Here is a 17,709-nt window from a genome sequence, read left to right on the forward strand (position 1 = left end):
CTCTCTTCCAATTTCTCCCATTCCTTACTGCCCCGTATCACAAGCCCTGCTCGGCCTCCCACCCCAAGCGGTGACGTGGAAGTTGGAGGCTGATCGGACGCCAGGGAAACGATGGGATCCCCCTCTTGGGGGGTGCTCAAGCATCCAGGCCCACCTGATATCTCAAACATGGCCTAAAGTTTGGGAATGAAGACCAATCGGAAACATCCTTTCTTGTACCATCTCTGTCTCCTGAATCTCAGCTGGAAATGTTTTCTAAGAGGGGGACCGACACTATGAAAACGGGGGACAAATACTCCCTCGTCTTCCCTCGCTCTCTGTCCATTGATTCACTGCACCAGAAGGATCAAAGGAAGCAACCATTGAACTGGGGATGGGGCGCTGACCTAAAAAGTTTGGCCAGTCTGCCTGCAGAGAGCACGTGGTGAGAAAAGTTTTGCTTCAAATTTAACACAGTTTGTCACTACCTAGCTGCCTTTTCCTTGTGATTTTCTTGTAACCATTTCTGACTTTTATGCCTTGTTACGTGTACTCAGTTAATCTCTCTCTTCACAGCTCATACACTTGTTTTGGTGTTTTATCTAATCCAGGGTGCTGAAACTGATGTGTCTGGGAAACTCTATTTGGGGGTGGCAAGTTCTACGCATATTATTTTGGTTAAAGAAATAATTGACTTTATATAACCTGGTACCGTCCAGGAGAGGGTTGGGCGGTACAGGACATACATCTCTGTGTGGGGCAAATACAGGAGTGGGGAGTGTATTGGGGCCACCCTGCAGTATGACCCAGGCTGGTGAGAGCCAGATAGTAACCCAAGAGTGGCGGGCAGGCTGCAGTTATACACACACACACACACACACTCACACTCAGGGTGTGGCTGGAAGGCTATCTGTGAGTAGCCCAGTGGGAGGTCCATCAGAAAGGCATCGCACAGCACCCAAGGGTGCAGCGCAGGAGTAGCACAGCCGCTCGTTAGTCTGGCTTGTACCCTGGGTGTGTCACACCCGTCAACGTCAATGCTGACCTCCGTGGGACTAGAGGGCGCTGTGCTGCAGGGAGTCCTACGATAAATACCACCCAGAAGCCGATTCCAGTTGGGAGATGCCAGGGGCATTTATTTAGGGGTAGTGAAGAGAGGGACCAAGCCCTGGGGACCATCCGGTGCAATTACTTCCAGGCAAGGCCGGGAAGGAGACCTGGACCTCCTTTTTGTGCCGGTCGTACCACACCAACAGAAGCTCACTGGCGTCTCCTGTCCTGAACTCCAGCCAGCGCCCGTCTCCCTGGACGATGAGCCTGGCATTAGCCCAGAGCCAGTATTGCTTGGGGTCCTGCTTGGCCACCAGATCCATGGCCTTGCTGAGGGAGGCTGCCAAGCCCTCTGTCATCAGCCCCTTTTCCTCCAGCTCATTCTTCTTCCTGAGGACGTCTATTGGGGCCACTTCCTTTCCACATTCAACAATGAGTTCCATACGGAGGCCAAAGGTTCCTTTACGGCCGGTGCAGAAATTCCCTTCCCACCCGAACGGAGGCTTCCAAGAACTGTAATAAATCGATGCATTGTGGGGGAAATCGCCATGGATTAAGGGAGCGGGTGGGGTCATAGTGTGTGGCAGCATCTCAGCTTTCATGCAACACAAAAAGTTCGTTCCTAGCCCACGCAGCTGCAAAGAAAACATCCCAAACATGGCCTCGGTGTGACCGATGTGGTGTTGCTGCCTGAGTTTGCAGGCAGCCCGAGCCAATCGTGCCGAGAGCTGCTGCCTTCACCACAGTGGAATGTTGACTCTGAACCCTACTGACCACCCTTGAAACATCAGCTTTGCCTCTGGTGAGCAAAGCAGGTAAGAACAGAGAGGAACTAGCATGTTCCGAAGATCCACACAACTCTCTGCAAGCAGCATTGTTGTTGTCTGTGTGTGTGTGTGTGTGGGGGGGGGGGGGGGGGGGGCTTGTCTGTGGGCAGAGTCTGGGGTAAACAACTACCCATTTGGGGGCGAAAGGATGTGAACAACAGCACCTTGATAAGGAATCCCCCTTGTCCTCCCATTTCTAGTACCTTCTATACCTGCAGCACTGCCTACAGACCCCGCCCAAGCGGTAGATCCTCTTTTATTAGCCCTGTACATGCATATACTGTGTATCTCTAACTACTAGACCCCACTCCCCTCCCAGGGCTGGGATAAAACCCAGGAGTCCTGACTCCCAGCCTTTCTGCTTTAACCAGGAGACCCCAGTCCCCTCCCAGAGCCAGGAAGAGAATATACACACACACACACACACACACACACACACACTTTCCCCAGGCTCACAGATCTGTGCTGCCAGAAGTTTCCCCCTTATGCTCAACCTCAATGTGGCCGGGTGTTAATTGCACCCAGTTACTGGGGGGTGTGGCGGAGGAAGGTGACTCTTGGAAATCCCCGCAGTTGGGGTAGGCGGACCTATAGCAGAGGAAGAGTGACAGCTGGGGGGGGGGGGGAATAATCGAGGGGGGGGGGGCAGAGGAGTTGGGGGTAGACTCTGGACGGGGAAGGGACAGCAGAAATTCTCACATTTGGAGAAACGTCACTTTCTCGGGGGGGAGGTGGGAAGGGGCTGGAGAGATGCGTGGGGGAGGGGGATGGGGTATGGGCCCCACGACCTACCAGTTCCTTCACTGCCTCGCTGCCGTGAAACCTCAGCGCGGAGCTACGAAGACAAGGCGTCCGTTGCTCCGTCTGCTTAGCCTGTGAGTGCCTGCCAATGACACCGCGCCCGTGCCAGGCCGGGAAAGGCCCTGGGACAGGCTGGGTGGGGTGATATGCAGCCAGGTGCAATTGACTAACTGGGCAGGACCCGGTGCCAGCGAGGCTAAGGGTAAAGCTGATCTGGGCAGGAGCCAGAACTTTTCCAGGGGCCAGGCCGGGACGCTGGCCCAAGCTTCCCCAGGAACTCAGGGCCAGCCCAGCCGCCTGTCGTCCGCTCCATGGGCCAGGTGCATTTCTTGGACCTGCCTTCTCTAATAATGACATAGAACAACTTATGGATTGATGGGGGGGAGGGGGAGGGCAGAGGCCAAGCTCCAATGCCAGCCCCACTGCAACTGGGAGCAGGCCCAGGGTGCAGGCCAGTGGGAGGGAGGCTGGGAATGTCACTGGGGCTGGAGGGGGAGGGTCCTGCAGCAGGGGAAGAGAGAGGGGGCGGGGCACTGAGAGAGGAAGGGCTGGCAGGGGCAGAGGAGGGAGGGGGCAGAATCCAGACAAGGAGAGGGGCTGAGGGAGGGGAAATCCCCACATCTGGGGAGGGGAGAAGGAGGAAAGGTGTTTTTCTTAGTGGGGGGAGGCCAGGAGAGAAGCAGGACGGGGTGTGGGGCAGAAGGGGTATGAACCAGTCCAGGCTTACCAGTCCCGCCGCTGCTCCTGGGGTCCTGCTGTGCAGTCTCAGGATGCGTAGCAGAGAGAAGATGCCGGCTTTGATCTCTGCTTAACTTTCGATTTCCTGCCTGTTATACCCAGCCGGAGTGGGAGAGACTGGGGAAGGGGGGGAGGGGCAGAGAGTCATCCAGATTTGATACACAGGGTGAGACAACCGTGTTTAGGAGACTCACCTCCTCCTTTAGAGGGACTCCTGGGTTCTCTCCCCAGCTCCAGGAAGAGAGGGGGGTCTAGTGGTTAGAGTAGGGGGGAACCAGGACTCCTGGGTTCTATTCCCAGTTCCAGGAGGCCGTTTATCGCCCCCTGGACGTTTGTGGCGTTGGGCATGGGGAACACAAGGGTAGGGGAGGAAAAAGTTTTTTACTAGGAGGCTGGTGAACTCTGGTGGCCGGTTGACACTGGGTTGGTGGGGTGAAGAGCGCGTGGACCCCGTTGTTAATGGGAGAGCTGCATCACCTGGGAGCTGGTCCATGCTGGTGGGCGACCCCGCAGGGCAGGACCAATCCAGCCCCAAAGCCTTAGCTCCCCTCTGCCCCCTAGAGGGGATCCCTGCAGCTGCAGGGCTGAGGCTCCTGTATATGAGCCCCAATGTCTGGGTTCATTCCCCAGTGTGGGGCCAGCTGTGGAAGTTCCTCTTGCCCACGAGCGCCCCCTGCTGGTATGCATCAGCCCCACAGCTACAGCAACCCCTCCCCCTGCCGGTGCCTCTAGCCTGACCTCCCCTACCCAAAGGGTGGGGCCTGCAACCAGCACCAGGGCTGGGAGCAGGAACAGGCCGCAGAGCAGGGGGGCAGTCAGGAAGGAGCAAGCTATGGGGGAAAAAAGACTGTTGCACTGACTGCACCAAGTAATTTTATCCCGCCCCACTCCCAAATCTCTGTAAAAAAATCTTAGTCTCTAGAGACACGAGAAAAGGTGGGAGACAAATCTTAATAAGTGTCTCTACATGTTCATTTGGGGATGGGACTTCCCCCCCCACCCCCACTGTTTCTGTCCAATGGGGCTCTTCTCCCCATGCCTTAGGGGATGGCACCGTTAAAGACAAGCAAACCACTCACAGCTCTCAACGACTATTTTATTATTAAAGAAATGAAAAAGAGGAAACAAAACCCAAACAGGAAAAAACAGTTCCTTCGGTCACGAACTCTGTTCTCCGAGGGTCTCTGTGGAGAGATTTCAACAGACTGCACTACACGGGGACATGCAGAAAAAAAGGAATCCAGATTAATTTTCAAAGCGGATTATCTGAATCTCATTGAACTCCTTTGTGGGATGCTCTTTTTAAGAATGAAAGTGACCTCACTTGGTTTCGCATAATTCACTTTGGAAATGAATTATGCAAAACCGAATTAATTTCCCTCATCAACTGTTATGACACAAATGTGAGAGACAAGGTGGGGGACGTAATATCTTTTATTGGACCAACTTCTGAAGAAGAGTCCTGTGTGGTTCGACAGTACGTCTCTCTCACCAACAGAAGTTGGTCCAATAAATGATTTTACCTCACCAACCTTGTCTCTCTAATGTCCCGGGACCAATGTGGCTGCAATAACATTGCAAACACTGAAACTAATATCTTATTCCATATATTTTATGATCCACTTGCAGGTGGCATTATTTCCCCTCTATATGTTGTTAACGTTTTCCTGAAGACTTAAGAGGGGAAAAAAACCAAAACCCCTTCAACTTCTTTTTGGAAAAAAATCCCAAGCTCTTAAATACTGTTTGCCCAGCACCGTTGACCCTGACAAGACAATAATTACGGTGGGGGGGGGGGGACTTTTAAAAACCAATTTAGCAAATGCACAAATGTAATTTGAATGAAGAATCGATAGCAGAATGGTTCCTTTCCCCCGGCATTGCTTTTTTGAGCTGAGAGAAAAAATATTTATATTAATATAAATATTTCTCTACTCAGTTGGCTTCTTATATTGGTAACTAGTAACAACCTAACGCCCTTGCTATAATTGTATATAAAACATCTCCCTATTCCCATAACAAGGATGTCAGGCAGGTATTAGATGAAGGGCTTGATTTTAGATCCAACCAATTTCAAATGTACGTCTCAAAAGGAATTTATACCATTTTAAGCATTTGAGGGATGTCGGAGGTGCCTTTGAAGATCTGGCCTTAGTTTATAGCTCTGATCATACATCTTGAGCATCTCTGGAATATCCCAAATAAACAGTAACTTCAAGATCATGTCTACACGTCACCGGTGTCTTCTTTGAGACAACTCTCCTATTGGCCTTGTGATGAAACGGTCCCTAGCTTTACAACCTACCGTGTGCTGTACATTTACAACTTATTGTTAAAAACTCCTCTCAAATAGTCTATCCAAAACCTGAATCACAATCACGACCACTATATACACCTTTCAGATCAGAACCTAAAAGAAAATAGCATAGAAGGGTAAAACAAAAGAGATGTTAGAAAGAATGTGGAATTGATTATGGGATGAGGAAAGTTGCACGGGGGGATCTTGACCCCTAGTTCCTGGAAATCCTTTGGCGAGTCATTTCTATCCCACAATACATTGCAAACACTTCCCAGCAGGCCCTGCGCCAGACAGCGGCATGTGGTACCTACCCGTCTGCACTTTGCAGAAACGCAAGCTCTCCTGGTGAATAGACTCCGGGTTGCTAAAAGCAGCCAAGCACACATGTGCATGAGTGACTTTGGCCGCTTTTACACTAACGTCACTCGCATGGACCAAAGTTTATAGTGTAGACGTAGCCTGAGTAAACACACGTAGAGGGAGTAAACAGGATTTTCTGGCTGGGAAAGTGTCCTCCTCTTTGGCACCTGATGCCTGTCATAGGCCGGCAGAAAGCAGAGGTTTCCTAGGAATTTCCTGAATTCGCTCCAAGATTTCATGTGATAAGCACCCAAGAAAACATACCACACCAGGAGTACCTGAGCGATCTTATTCTCCAAGCACCCTGTGCATCAAAATAACGGTGGCTCCTAAAATTCAGCACAGGCAAAGTCAGGACCGTAATAGCCTAAAATGATCATTTTCTTCATAACCGTTTTTGCACCGATACCGAGGTCTATCCCTTCCCTGGAGGATCTGCTTATGGCACAGCGCCCTCTAGGGACAGCCTGCTGATCCTGGGGCTGATATATCGGCTTTCTAGCACTCTGCGGTAGCCATCCGGTCTGACCCTCTCACACCTGTTTTCTTCCACCTTGCAATGCCCGGTTTGGACTCCAGGGGGCCTCACCGAGTTGACCCAGAGAGCTGAGGTCTAGAATGTGAATTGCCAGACCCAACCCTTTCTCCCATCACCAAATCCATCCCAGAATTGAAACTGTCCCAGCTCGCCACTTTCTGACAGCCCCGGTCTTCTTCACCCAAGACACCTCTGTTGTCCGCCATCCTGCAATTCCCTGGTCAAATTCCAACAGCTGAGCCCATGGAGCCATCACAGACGCCCACTGCACGTGACCTTACAGACAACATTTGCGTCCAACAAGAATATAAGAACACGAGCATATAAGAACATAAGGACGGCCATGCTGGGTCAGACCAATGGTCCATCTAGCCCAATGTCCTGTCTTCCGACGGTGGCCAAGGCCAGGTGCTTCAGAGGGAATGAACAGAACAAGTCATCATCAGGTGATCCATCCTGGCTTCTGGCAAACAGCATTATGGGTTGGACTTGACCGATGGAGGTGCTGAGATAAAATCTGCTCCACTCCAGCCTGCGGTTCCTCTGTGGCTATGATTTTCAGTTGCTTGGGAAGGTTTTGAGTCTAGACACAACGGGTAACTCGTCGTCTGTTGCAGGCAGACATCTGTGTCCTGCGGTGTCTGATGCTTTTGAAATAAATAATTTGATTTGGAAATAGCCAGGCTTTGTTCCTTAAAGGGCCTCCAGTCTGTAGATCAACCTTGCCCTTACATCCAGGGTACTGTGGGCAGGATACCCATGATTCTTTAACATCTGTTGGGGGTCGTGACCCCCATGTTGGGAAGCCACACTGTAATATGGTCCCATAAACACTTTTCTCACCAGCCATTCTGTAATACCAGGAATATATTTCTATTGCTGCATTTGCCCTCTTCTGGATGCAATCAACTTCTCAGCTGTGTGTCATAGACACTATAATGCCAAATGCATAAAGGTGATTCCCCTTTAACCGACGTGCTAGAGTGGGTCGGTGGTTTTGACACTGGAGGACCTGAGAGGAATGAGTTGGGACTTCTGCTCTTTTCATCCACAGATCTCAAAGGCTGCACGAAGGGGGAAACGCAGACACAGAATTGCCGAGACTTTTTGTCTCGGATCAAACAGTGAGTTAGTGGTAAGGCAAAGGATAGAGAAGCCAGCTGCCCTGGCTTCCAGTCCTGTGCCCTCTGCCAGAACTAAGGAGTCCTGACGGCCATTCCCAACCTTTCCTGTGCTAGTTGCTGGACCAGGCTTCCCGCTAGAGACAGGATGAGAATCCGAGTCCTGATTTCCAGCCCCCACCTCCTCTAACCATTAGACCCCACTCTCTGCCAAAATTGGGAGCAGAACCCAGGAGTCCTGATTCCCAGCCCCTCTGTTCTAATCACTAGCCCCCATTACTCACAGATTTGGGAATCGAATCTCGGAGTCCCAGCCTCTCCTCGCTGCTCCAGTAACTAGATTACACTCTTCCCCTTGAAAAGGGAATGAAACCCAGGTGTCCTAATTCCCAGTGTCCCCCTGCTCTAACCACTAGACCCCACTCCCCTCCCAGAGCTGGGGCTAGAACCCAGGATTCCTGGCTCCAAACCCCCCTGCTCTAACGCACTAGTCCCCACTGCTCTCACTCCCTTTTATCCCACTCTTTCCTAGAACCAGGACTAGAACCCGGGGGTTCTACTCCCCAGTGTGGTAGCTGCTGGAGCTTGCTGCCCCCTAGTGGTGCAGGCACCATATGCGGCCACTCCCAGCCCATGCCGCTAAGCCAAGTAGGTGAGTTAAGGACGTGCGTCCAACTTGGATGTACGCAGTGCCAGCCCAATTGTGTTGCCATTTATTCATAGGACACCAATACAGCAGCTGCTACTTGTTAAAAGAAATCAATAGACTCCCCCATCATCGAACCTCGATAAATAGATCCTACCCCCCTCCCCACTGTTTTAAAACCCCAAAAACTAAAGACCATCTGTGCTCAGGGATCATTACCCCTTCCTCTACCACCAGCCGAATCCAACTCTTCTTTTGTGGCTGGAGAAAGTACAGGCCAGTGAAGAGAGACAGACTGGAATCCGGTGCAGACAGGATTACGGACGGTGGGGAGTCTAGGACTCTCAGTTCTAAAGATAGCCAACTCCTAGGTGCCAAACTGTAGGGCTGACTTGTTCTGGATGCTGCACAGACCCACCGTCCCTGCCCCAAAGAGCTCGCAGTCTAAATAAACAAAGGCAGAGAGGGGAAACTGAGGCACAGAGAGGGGAACGGGTCTTGCCCAAGTCTCCTGCTTTACAAGCCAGTTCATGATCCACTGGGCCGCTCCATCCTCTAATAGGTAACAGTGCAAATACACCGAGAAAGCGGTCTCTCAGTGATCCAGTTTCTGGTGGGCGCAGATATGGCGGCATTAACCCCTTCTCGGCCAGCAGGAGGCCTCATAGGCAGAAGGCAAGTCTGCGTTGCCAGTCCCGTCTGAGGCTTTTATCCCCCTGGCAGGTTTGCAGGGGTGAATGGGACACAGATAGTCTCTGTCATCCCCACCCAGGACATGGTGATAGACGGGGACACGTGACCAGCCGGTCTCAGGGATGGGACCTGGCCTGGATTCAGGTCCCATTAAGAGCTGCCCCCCAGCTTCCTGCTCAGCTCCACTCAGGATCATCCCTTTGGGGTCACCCTGACTTTACTCCTCCCGTGATGTCCTCCTAGCCCTTCTCATTCTTCAGCCAGCACCCCAGAGATTTCCTGCCTCTCACCTGTGCATTGAGTTAACGGTTCTCAGTCGCCTGGCCTGCAAGAGCAAACCCTACGTAATCCACTGTTGCGTGTTCGTTAGAAGGTCCCCCTCTGTGCCAATCCACAAGGTATGGGTTGGGACAGAGCCAGAATCAAAGCTTTAAATCAAGCTGTGACAACTACTCATGCTTGTAGCTCTGGCTATTCCTGGTTTAATCCCAGTGGGTTGACCATAAGGCCTGGTGATTTTACCAGCTTCAGCCTTCCTCCTGCTCCCCACTTTCCTTCTGATGGCATCAGGGTCTATTTCCCCCCATTTCAGCCTCTGTCTCTCCTACTTGACTCCTTGAAATGGCCCCTGACCCAGTAGTTCTAATAATCACTCAGCTAACGGGGAGTGGTATAAAACGTGGCATTCTGGCTAACAGGGAACGGTGTAAATGTGGCACTCCGGATAAGGGGAGGGGTGATATAAATGTGACACGCCCGACTACTGGGGAATGGTATAAATGTGACACTCCAGCTAATAGGGGACCATATAAATGTGGTACCAGGACCTATTGCTCCTGGGACCCCTTTGTCTAGGAACCCTTGCAGAAAACAACCCCTAAATGCACCCTTGTCCTGCAGCAGTGAGTCCCACAGGTCAATTCCGCTTCCCACTTTCAGGCGTTCTCCTTTGTAGCCCGGGTTTCCTCTCCTCCTGGAGCCCGAGGGGCAGCTGCTGCCCCCTGAGAAACGGCACTTCACCCTTCCCCCGCCTTCCCTCCCGTGCTTCCTCGGAAACTGCTTCTGGGTCACGGATTGCGTGGTGTGACACGTTTCTCTCTTGAGCCTTTATTTCAGCCTCTCGCAGAGCCGCTGATAAGGGGGAAGCGGCCCTGACTCCTGACTGATAGAGGGGAGAGGGAGACCGGCGAGAGGACAGGCAGGAGTGTGTAGGTCGGGGGGGGATAGGGAAAGCGGCAGCACCTCCCCTGTTGCCTTCTCCCACTGCTGCTTCCCATCCAACTCCTGTGAGAGGAGGAGATCACTTTTCAGACGGATGCCCTCAGGGGCCCGCCAGCTGCCAGGATCAGCAAAATTGAAGCCTCTCCGGAAGGTTCCTCTCCCAGGGTTCTGGGGTGGTTTCCCTATTGTCTCATTAGGGTCCATCTCTGGTGGCTGCGTTCCCCCTTACTCAGCCCCTGGGGAGGAAGGTTTCTCTCCGCCATGGTTCCTCTGATGCCGGTAGAGGTGGGAGCTGCGCCCGAAGCATTTCCCGCAGTCGGCGCACTGGAAAGGCTTTTCGCCGGTGTGGCTGCGTCGGTGCCGCTCCCAGTGGGAACTCCAGGCAAAGTCTTTCCCACAATCGGCGCAGTGGAAGGGTTTCTCCCTGGCTGCGTGGAGCTTCCGGTGCCTGGCCAGAGCCGGTGCCTGGCCAAAGCTTTTCCCACAGTCCCTGCACTGGTGAGGTTTCTCTGCCACCTGGGAAGGCTGGTGCCGGTTGAGGCCCGAGGCGCAGCTGAAACTTTTCCCGCGGTCACTGCAGCGACGGGGTGCGTCCCCTCTGTCGGCGTGGCACCCCCGGTGCTTCTCCAGGGCCGCGCTGTCCCCGAAGCTCTTCCCGCAGTCAGGGCACCCGTGGCCCGCGTGCACCCGCTTGTGTTTCACCAGGTGGGCGCTCTGGCTGAAGGCTTCCCCGCACTCCCCGCAGGCGTGGGGCCGCTCGCCGGTGTGGACACGCCGGTGCCGCTCCAGGTGCGAGCTCCAGGCGAAGCCTTTCCCGCAGTCCCCGCACCGGAAGGGCTTGTCGCCCCGGCGGCTCCTCTGGGGCTTAGTCAACGCCGCGCTCTGCGGGCGTTGGTGGGACTGACCACCCACGTGGAGCAGGCGCTGGTGTCTGTCCAGCTGGGAACGGCGGGGGAATTTTTTTCCACAATCGGGGCAGGGATGGGGGGGATTCTCCCCCGGGGAGCTTGTCTGGGCTGAGCTCTCTCCACCGTCAGGATGTCTCTGCACGTGGCTCTTCTGGTGTCTCACCAGCGCCGCGCTCCGAGCAAAGCTTTTCCCACAGTCGTCGCAGCGATGGGGTCTCTCTGCCGCCGGGCGTCTCGCGCCTGGGCGGCGTCTCTCCCCGCCGGCGTGACACCCCCGGTGTGTCGCCAGGGCCGAGCTGTCCCCGAAGCTCTTCCCGCAGTCGGGGCACCCGTAGGGCCTCTCGCCCGTGTGCACCCGCTTGTGTTTCACCAGGTGGGCGCTCTGGCTGAAGGCCTCCCCGCACTCCCCGCAGGCGTGGGGCCGCTCGCCCGTGTGGACGCGCCGGTGCCGCTCCAGGTGCGAACTCCAGGCGAAGCCTTTCCCGCAGTCCTCGCACCGGAAGGGTTTGTCGCCCCGGTGGCTCCGGCGGTGCCGGGCGAGGGCTGTGCTGCGGGAGAAGCTTTCTCCGCACTCGGGGCAGCGGTGGGGCTGCCGGGGGGCCGCGTGGGCCCGCAGGTGCTTGCGGAAGAAGGCGCTGCTGTTGAAGGCCTTACCGCAGTCGGGGCACTCCAGGGGCTTCCCGCCGGCGTGGGCCCGCTGGTGCCGGTAGAGGTGGGAGCTGCGCCCGAAGCATTTCCCGCAGTCGGCGCACTGGAAGGGCCGCTCGCCGGTGTGCAGCCGCCGGTGCCGGGCGTAGTGCGAGCCCCAGTCGAAGCCCTTCCCGCAGTCGGCGCATTGGAAGGGCTTGATTCCGGTGTGGAGGCGCAGGTGGGTGGCCAGGTGGGAGCTGACCCGGAAACGCTCCCCGCACTCCGAGCAGCGGTAACGCTTCCCCCCGGGGGCCTGGGGACGGCGCCGCGGGCCAGGCTCCCGCCCTGCGTGGGAGCTCTGGTGCGTGACGAGGGCAGATCTCTCTATGAAGCTCTCCCCGCACTCGGGGCATGGATAGGTGCCCCGGCTCGTGTGGGATCTTTGGTGCGTAATGAGCGCTGCTTTCTCCGTAAAGTTCTCCCCGCACTCAGGGCATGGAGAGGGCTCCTCTCCTGCAGGAAGCTGCTTACTACCACCCACGCTGAGCCTGGTTTTGGAAGACTCCCTGGTGCGGCCTCTCCGCAGGCCCACCACCTCCCGGAGCTTCTTGAAACCTGCGTTGCCGGCAGCTGCTCTGCCCCGCCTCTTCCCCCGTGGCTTTCCCTGCTGTTTGCCGGGCCGGCCAGCTTTGCCCCTTTGGAGATTACGGGCTGCTTTTCCCCGGCTGCTTCCTGATGATGCTGTCTCTGGGCTTCCTTGCTGCGGATCCTCCCCTTCGGTCTCGCTTGCCGTCCCTGGGGTAAGGAGAGAGGCCGGACATGAGCCCTGCCCCGTGCCCGGGGGGGAAGGAGGTTGCTGCTCTGGGGTGAACCAAACCAGAAGGGGGCCCTGGGTGGAATTCTCTGGCCTGTCCTATGCCGGAGGCGAGCCCAGAGGATGATCCCTTCTGACCTTACACCAGAATAACGTCTTGGAGATCCTGAACGAAAATCAGCTGACCCCTTCTCTCCCCTGCCTACCAAGCCCTTTCCCAGGGAGGAGAGAAGAGGCGACCCAGCCTGCTTTCCCCCTCCAGTCTCCGCATCCAGAGGGTGAGTGGAAGGCGTTGCCCTGGGCCCCGTCCACCACAAGGAGGCGACGAAAGGGCTGAAGGCGTTGCTGTTCCCATCGGTTGAGCTCATTGCTCCTGGCCTATCCCCACTAGCTCCCTTTGCCACTGCAGGGACTCCCCACCCACTGCCCCCATTCCAGGGGCTCTGGGTGCACCCCCAATCTCCCTGTTCCCCCATTCCAGGGGCTGTGAGTCCCCTCTCTTCCTCCCTTCCTCCACCATTATTCTTTCTCTTCTTTCTGGCTGGGAGATAAGTCATTCAGGGGGTCAACTGCATAGGGAGAAAGGGCAGAGAGGAGACCGGTTATGCTAGAAGGTGCCCAGGGCACCATCAACTGGTGGCCTGGTCTACAGACAACTGCAGAGGGGCTGGAAGAAGCTGCGATGTCGCCCATCAGCTGACACGGGCTCTGTGTGGTCTCCCCTTTGGGTTTTCTGATTTTCACCAAAGTTAAGCAGGTTCTGGCTCCCCTTCCCCCCTCCGATGCTGAGAACATGGCCCGAAACTTTGGACTTCGGCGGCCGCGGCCTCCGAAAGCAGTCACATTCCGGACAAACGCCGTCACACTGAGTGCAAGGGGCCCAGGGAGCTTGGCCGACAAGCCGAGGTGCTGGGTGGGAAGTGGGAGAGCTCACGAGGGCTTCCTGGGGAAACCCCAGCTCCGGACTTGGCTCCCAGATGGTTGCTGAGCCGGTTGAAGGGATTGCCTCACCTGGGCCGGTGCCTGTGGGAAGCTCCCTTCCCCCGGAGCCTTGGAGATCCGGGACCCACGGCTCTTCTCTTTGCTCCAGCCGGGAGATGACGTCCGGTTTAGGTATGGGATATTCTGCGCACGGGAGAAAAGAGGGGAAAGATCAAGGTTGGTTAAGACATTCTCCCCATTTCCCTCAGGGCAGCTGGGCGACTTCCTTAATCCTCTGCTTCCACCTCCAACCCAGTGTGGGCTTTCCCTGTCCATCTCCCCCACCCCCCGGGTCTCCTGCCTTTCTCTCACCAGCGTGTGAACTTGTCTCCCCTGAAGATTGGCAGGCCCCAGCACTCCCCGTGGCAAGCTTAGACTCGTGAGCAAGGTGCCAAGGCCCCGAAGCACGGGCAGCTGCCCCATCTGTGCAGCAGGCTTGGTACGGCTCGACGGCCCATATGCACCACCTTGGGGTCAGCCAGCATTCAGGAAATTCCGAGCATCAGGCTTTAAGGACACAAGTGGTCGAGTTAATATGAAGGGGTGAATTGTCCTGGGTACCCAGCCGGCTCTGGACAAATCACCTGCTGGGGGTCTCATTTGAAGATGGCAGAATTCAAGAGACTCAGCAGTTCTTATGATGTGTGTTACCGACCCCCACTGTGTCAGATGCACCGACACACAGCGAGAGACGGTCCCTGCCCCGAAGAGTTTACATACCCACTAGACAATCAAGGCTCATTAGACCTGTTTTACAGATGGGGAAACTGAGGCTCAGAGCGACGCAGGGACTCGGTCACGGTCACACAGGGAGGCCGTGGCAGAGCTAGGAATGAAGCCAGTGTTCTTACATCCCAGTCCAAAGCCCTATCCACTAGATCATCCTTCGTCTCTAATCTGTGAGCTCTATTTGCAATTCTATGCAAGCCGGCTGAGTAGGGCGGCCTCGGTAATGGGACCCGCTTCTCTTTAAAGAACAAAACAAAAACCTAGGCAATGAAATGCAAAGAAAAAACTTTGTGAAACCAGCATTTAAGCTGCACCATGAACCGTGTCAGAGCCACTGTTCTGCTTTATTCTGTGTAAGGCCGTATGCAACTTCCATTGCCTGGTTGAAGCCAGACCTTAACTCCACCCTTTTGTGCACATGAACAAAGCTACCGCCTCAAATACATGGAGCTGGTTATGAAATTTTCATTGGAAAAGAGGATTCTGGAAAAATGTCGATTTAAATGAAAGGTGCTGATTTCTCCAAAGTATTTCACGTGCTACGAGGTGTGGCTGGATTCTGATCTGTCACCCCAGAGGCAATACAAAATAAAATATTATTACTAATTAATCCTCGCGGTATTCACCCAACGTAAGAGCTGCCATACTGGGTCAGAGCAACGGTCCCTCTAACCCCGCATCCTCTCGTCCAACAGCGGCAAGCACCAGAGCATCAAGGGAACAAGACAAAATTCCCACTGATCTCAAAGGTGCTTTGGTTGAGTCAGGACTGTAGGATTCCTGTCACTAAGCTAGAGGTGTTCTTTGCAGCCAAGAGACCATAGAGGTTCATGAGAAGCAAAGAGTAACTTAGAGCAGTCTTTGAGCTGCTGTAACTCACGCTGATCTGGGCCTTTCCCAGCCCTAGCATAAGAGGGAACTTCCAATAACCAAAGGGAGATGGTTCCTTACTGAGGGACATCAGGGTCTCGTAGCTCTCCTGCATGACATCTCTGTAGAGGGCCCTCTGCCAAGGGTCTAGGAACACCCACTTCTCCATCGGAAAGTTGCAGCCGGCTCCTTTAAAGCACCTGAAAGAACAAGAGTGTCCCGCTCAGCACCTGCTGCTCCTGGGGCGACCCCACCCTTCCCCCAAAATCCCATCTGCCATTTCCGGGAGGACTGCTTGCCGTCCTCTTAAGTTTCAGGTTAGACGTCCCTCCTGAATGGAACCGGGGGGCTACGGGAAAGCCACTCCCCATCCCCCAAACTGGGAAATTTCCACCGCCTCCTCCGGATTTTGTGTCTTCCTAAAAATCAGGCCTCAGATTAACCGAGTCCCAGCAAGTTTGTTCCCCAAAAGAGTGAGAGGAAGGGATGATTGGGAGCGAAACGTGGCTGTCGTTCTGCAGCCTGTTGGGGCCGCCGGGGAGGTGTCAGAAGGAGCGTTAGTCGATGTTACACCCCGATTCCCCCCAGACTCTCTCCCCGCAGACAGATGGATTTTGCCAGGCTGGGTGGCTTTATTCCAGTGCAGAATCGGCCCCTCCCGGCAGAACTAAACCCACCCAGCCAGTTTTACCCCAGCCCGTGACCCAAATGCGAGAAAAGAGAAGAATCAAAGGGGTCCACTTTGGTGGAGACCCCCCGACATTGTCCCCGAGGGACTCGGCCGAGGCAGGCACTGGCTTTTCTCTCTGCTCCTCATCTCGCTCCCAGGAAAAGTCGAGCTACTGCAGTGATGGATCAGGCCAAGGCTGGGAACTTTCCTTCCCACCTATTACTCCTGCTACCCCCACTGCTCTCCGCTCTGCCCCCCTTTTCCGTCTCCTTCCCCCTCTGCCTGGGAGCCCGTCCCTTTCCCCAGGGCGTCCGCTCTCCCATTGCTGGATCAGCTCCGGTGTGTCAGTGGCAGACATCCGGGGAGCAGAGATGGGGTGAGAAGGGGCCACTTTCCTGCCCTTCTCCTGCCTTTCCCCCCAGGTCTCTCTCCATCACCTGTAGGTGGATGTCCCAGGGGGCTGGTTCCAGCCACCGGAGAAATTCCCCGCCCGGGCTGGGCGCAGAAAGAGCCTGGCTGAAGGTCTCTGAGTCGGCACTAAGGAAGCAGCAGAGGCCCTGTCTAACCTGGGAAGTTCTGCCTCCCCTGGTCTGCTGATCGCAGGAAACACAGGGACGCAGACGGAGCAGCCTCCTACCATCTCTGCAACAACCAGAGCCCTCTAGTGGAGACAGCTCCGGAAAAAAAAACCTCTCCCCAAGTTCCTCTCCATGGATAGACCCACACCCCTGGAGGGATCCTTCTGTGGCCTGATCAGCACTAGAGAGTTTTGTCGACCCAGGACAGCTTTTTTTTCCGACAAAACAGTGCTGGTGTACACACTGCAATCACCCCTCCGGGCGACAAAACTGCCCTGGGTTTTTTTGACAAAATAAAACCACCCTGACAAGAGGCGTGAAGCTATTTTCACCCAAGGTAAGTTGACAAAACCTCCGTCTAGACACCCCGGTTGGTTATGTCACGGTAAGTGACCTCCAGAAGTGTCCCACGGTGCCCCATCCTGACCGCTCTGGCCATCGGTTTGAACTCGGCTGCTCTGCGGCCATGCTGCGAAACGCAGCCGGGAACACAAGGACCGGCGGGGTGGAAATCACTGCATCCGGGGATGTTGAGCCCGCACCCGTGACGCACCGCAATCCTCTCCACCTTCCCCCAGCTCCTCATGGCACAACGTGGCGAGTTGCACAGTGGGACAACTGCCTACTCAGAGCAACCAGTGTGGACGTGCTTTGGCGATGGAAGAAGAGCTGTGTGGATGGGCGGGAGCACTGTAATCACAGCACGTTTTGATCACCGAAGTAACTCCTGTCGACAAAGCTTTCTAGGCCTCTGAGGGTGAAAAAAATCCCAAGGACTGTATCTTTTCCGGAGAATGCTTTGATCCTCTGAGCAAGAGACTGAGGTAGGCTTGGAAGGATTCGAGTTTCATCCATAAATGTCAGGAAACATCAATGTTACCTGGGCCATATTATCCATTAGGCACAATAAGCACAGTGCCAGGGCCTACGAAACTTTCAGGGCCTACGAAAAAAGTTTGTACATATAATTTTTTTTTTAATTTAAAAAACTATTTATTAATAGCTTAAAATCAAATTAGTTATTTCGGTCAAAGGGCCTACGAAGGCAAATGTGCCTAGGGCCTACGAAGGTCTTAAAACGGCCCTGAATGTTACCGTACGCGCCCAAACTGATGGGACGCTATTTCCACGGATAGGAATCGCCTTCCACAGCTGGGCAAAGTGAGAAACATGTCGCTTGACAACCTGGTGGAGTTTGATTTCAAAGATATTTACTTTGTATATTTCACCAGCTGGTGATGACCATTTGTGTTTTA

General features: G+C 54.7%; 1 protein-coding gene across 1 annotated transcript; it reads right to left on the bottom strand.

Moving 5' to 3' along the window:
* Positions 1 to 8,477: 8,477 nt before the first annotated feature.
* On the bottom strand, positions 8,478 to 16,348 carry LOC137141278 (zinc finger protein 135-like). Its single transcript, XM_067530109.1, has 4 exons — positions 16,313 to 16,348; positions 15,287 to 15,405; positions 13,637 to 13,750; positions 8,478 to 12,606 (listed from the first exon to the last, which is right to left on the bottom strand). Exons 2-4 carry the CDS (start codon positions 15,372 to 15,374, stop codon positions 10,499 to 10,501), a joined length of 2,310 nt encoding a protein of 769 aa, XP_067386210.1. The 5' UTR covers positions 15,375 to 15,405; positions 16,313 to 16,348; the 3' UTR covers positions 8,478 to 10,498.
* Positions 16,349 to 17,709: the final 1,361 nt, after the last annotated feature.

The sequence above is a fragment of the Emydura macquarii genome, unplaced genomic scaffold, assembly GCF_026122565.2.
Source record: "Emydura macquarii macquarii isolate MOO-44397 ecotype Brisbane River unplaced genomic scaffold, CSIRO-AGI_Emac_v2 contig_3035, whole genome shotgun sequence".
NCBI lineage: Eukaryota > Metazoa > Chordata > Testudines > Chelidae > Emydura > Emydura macquarii.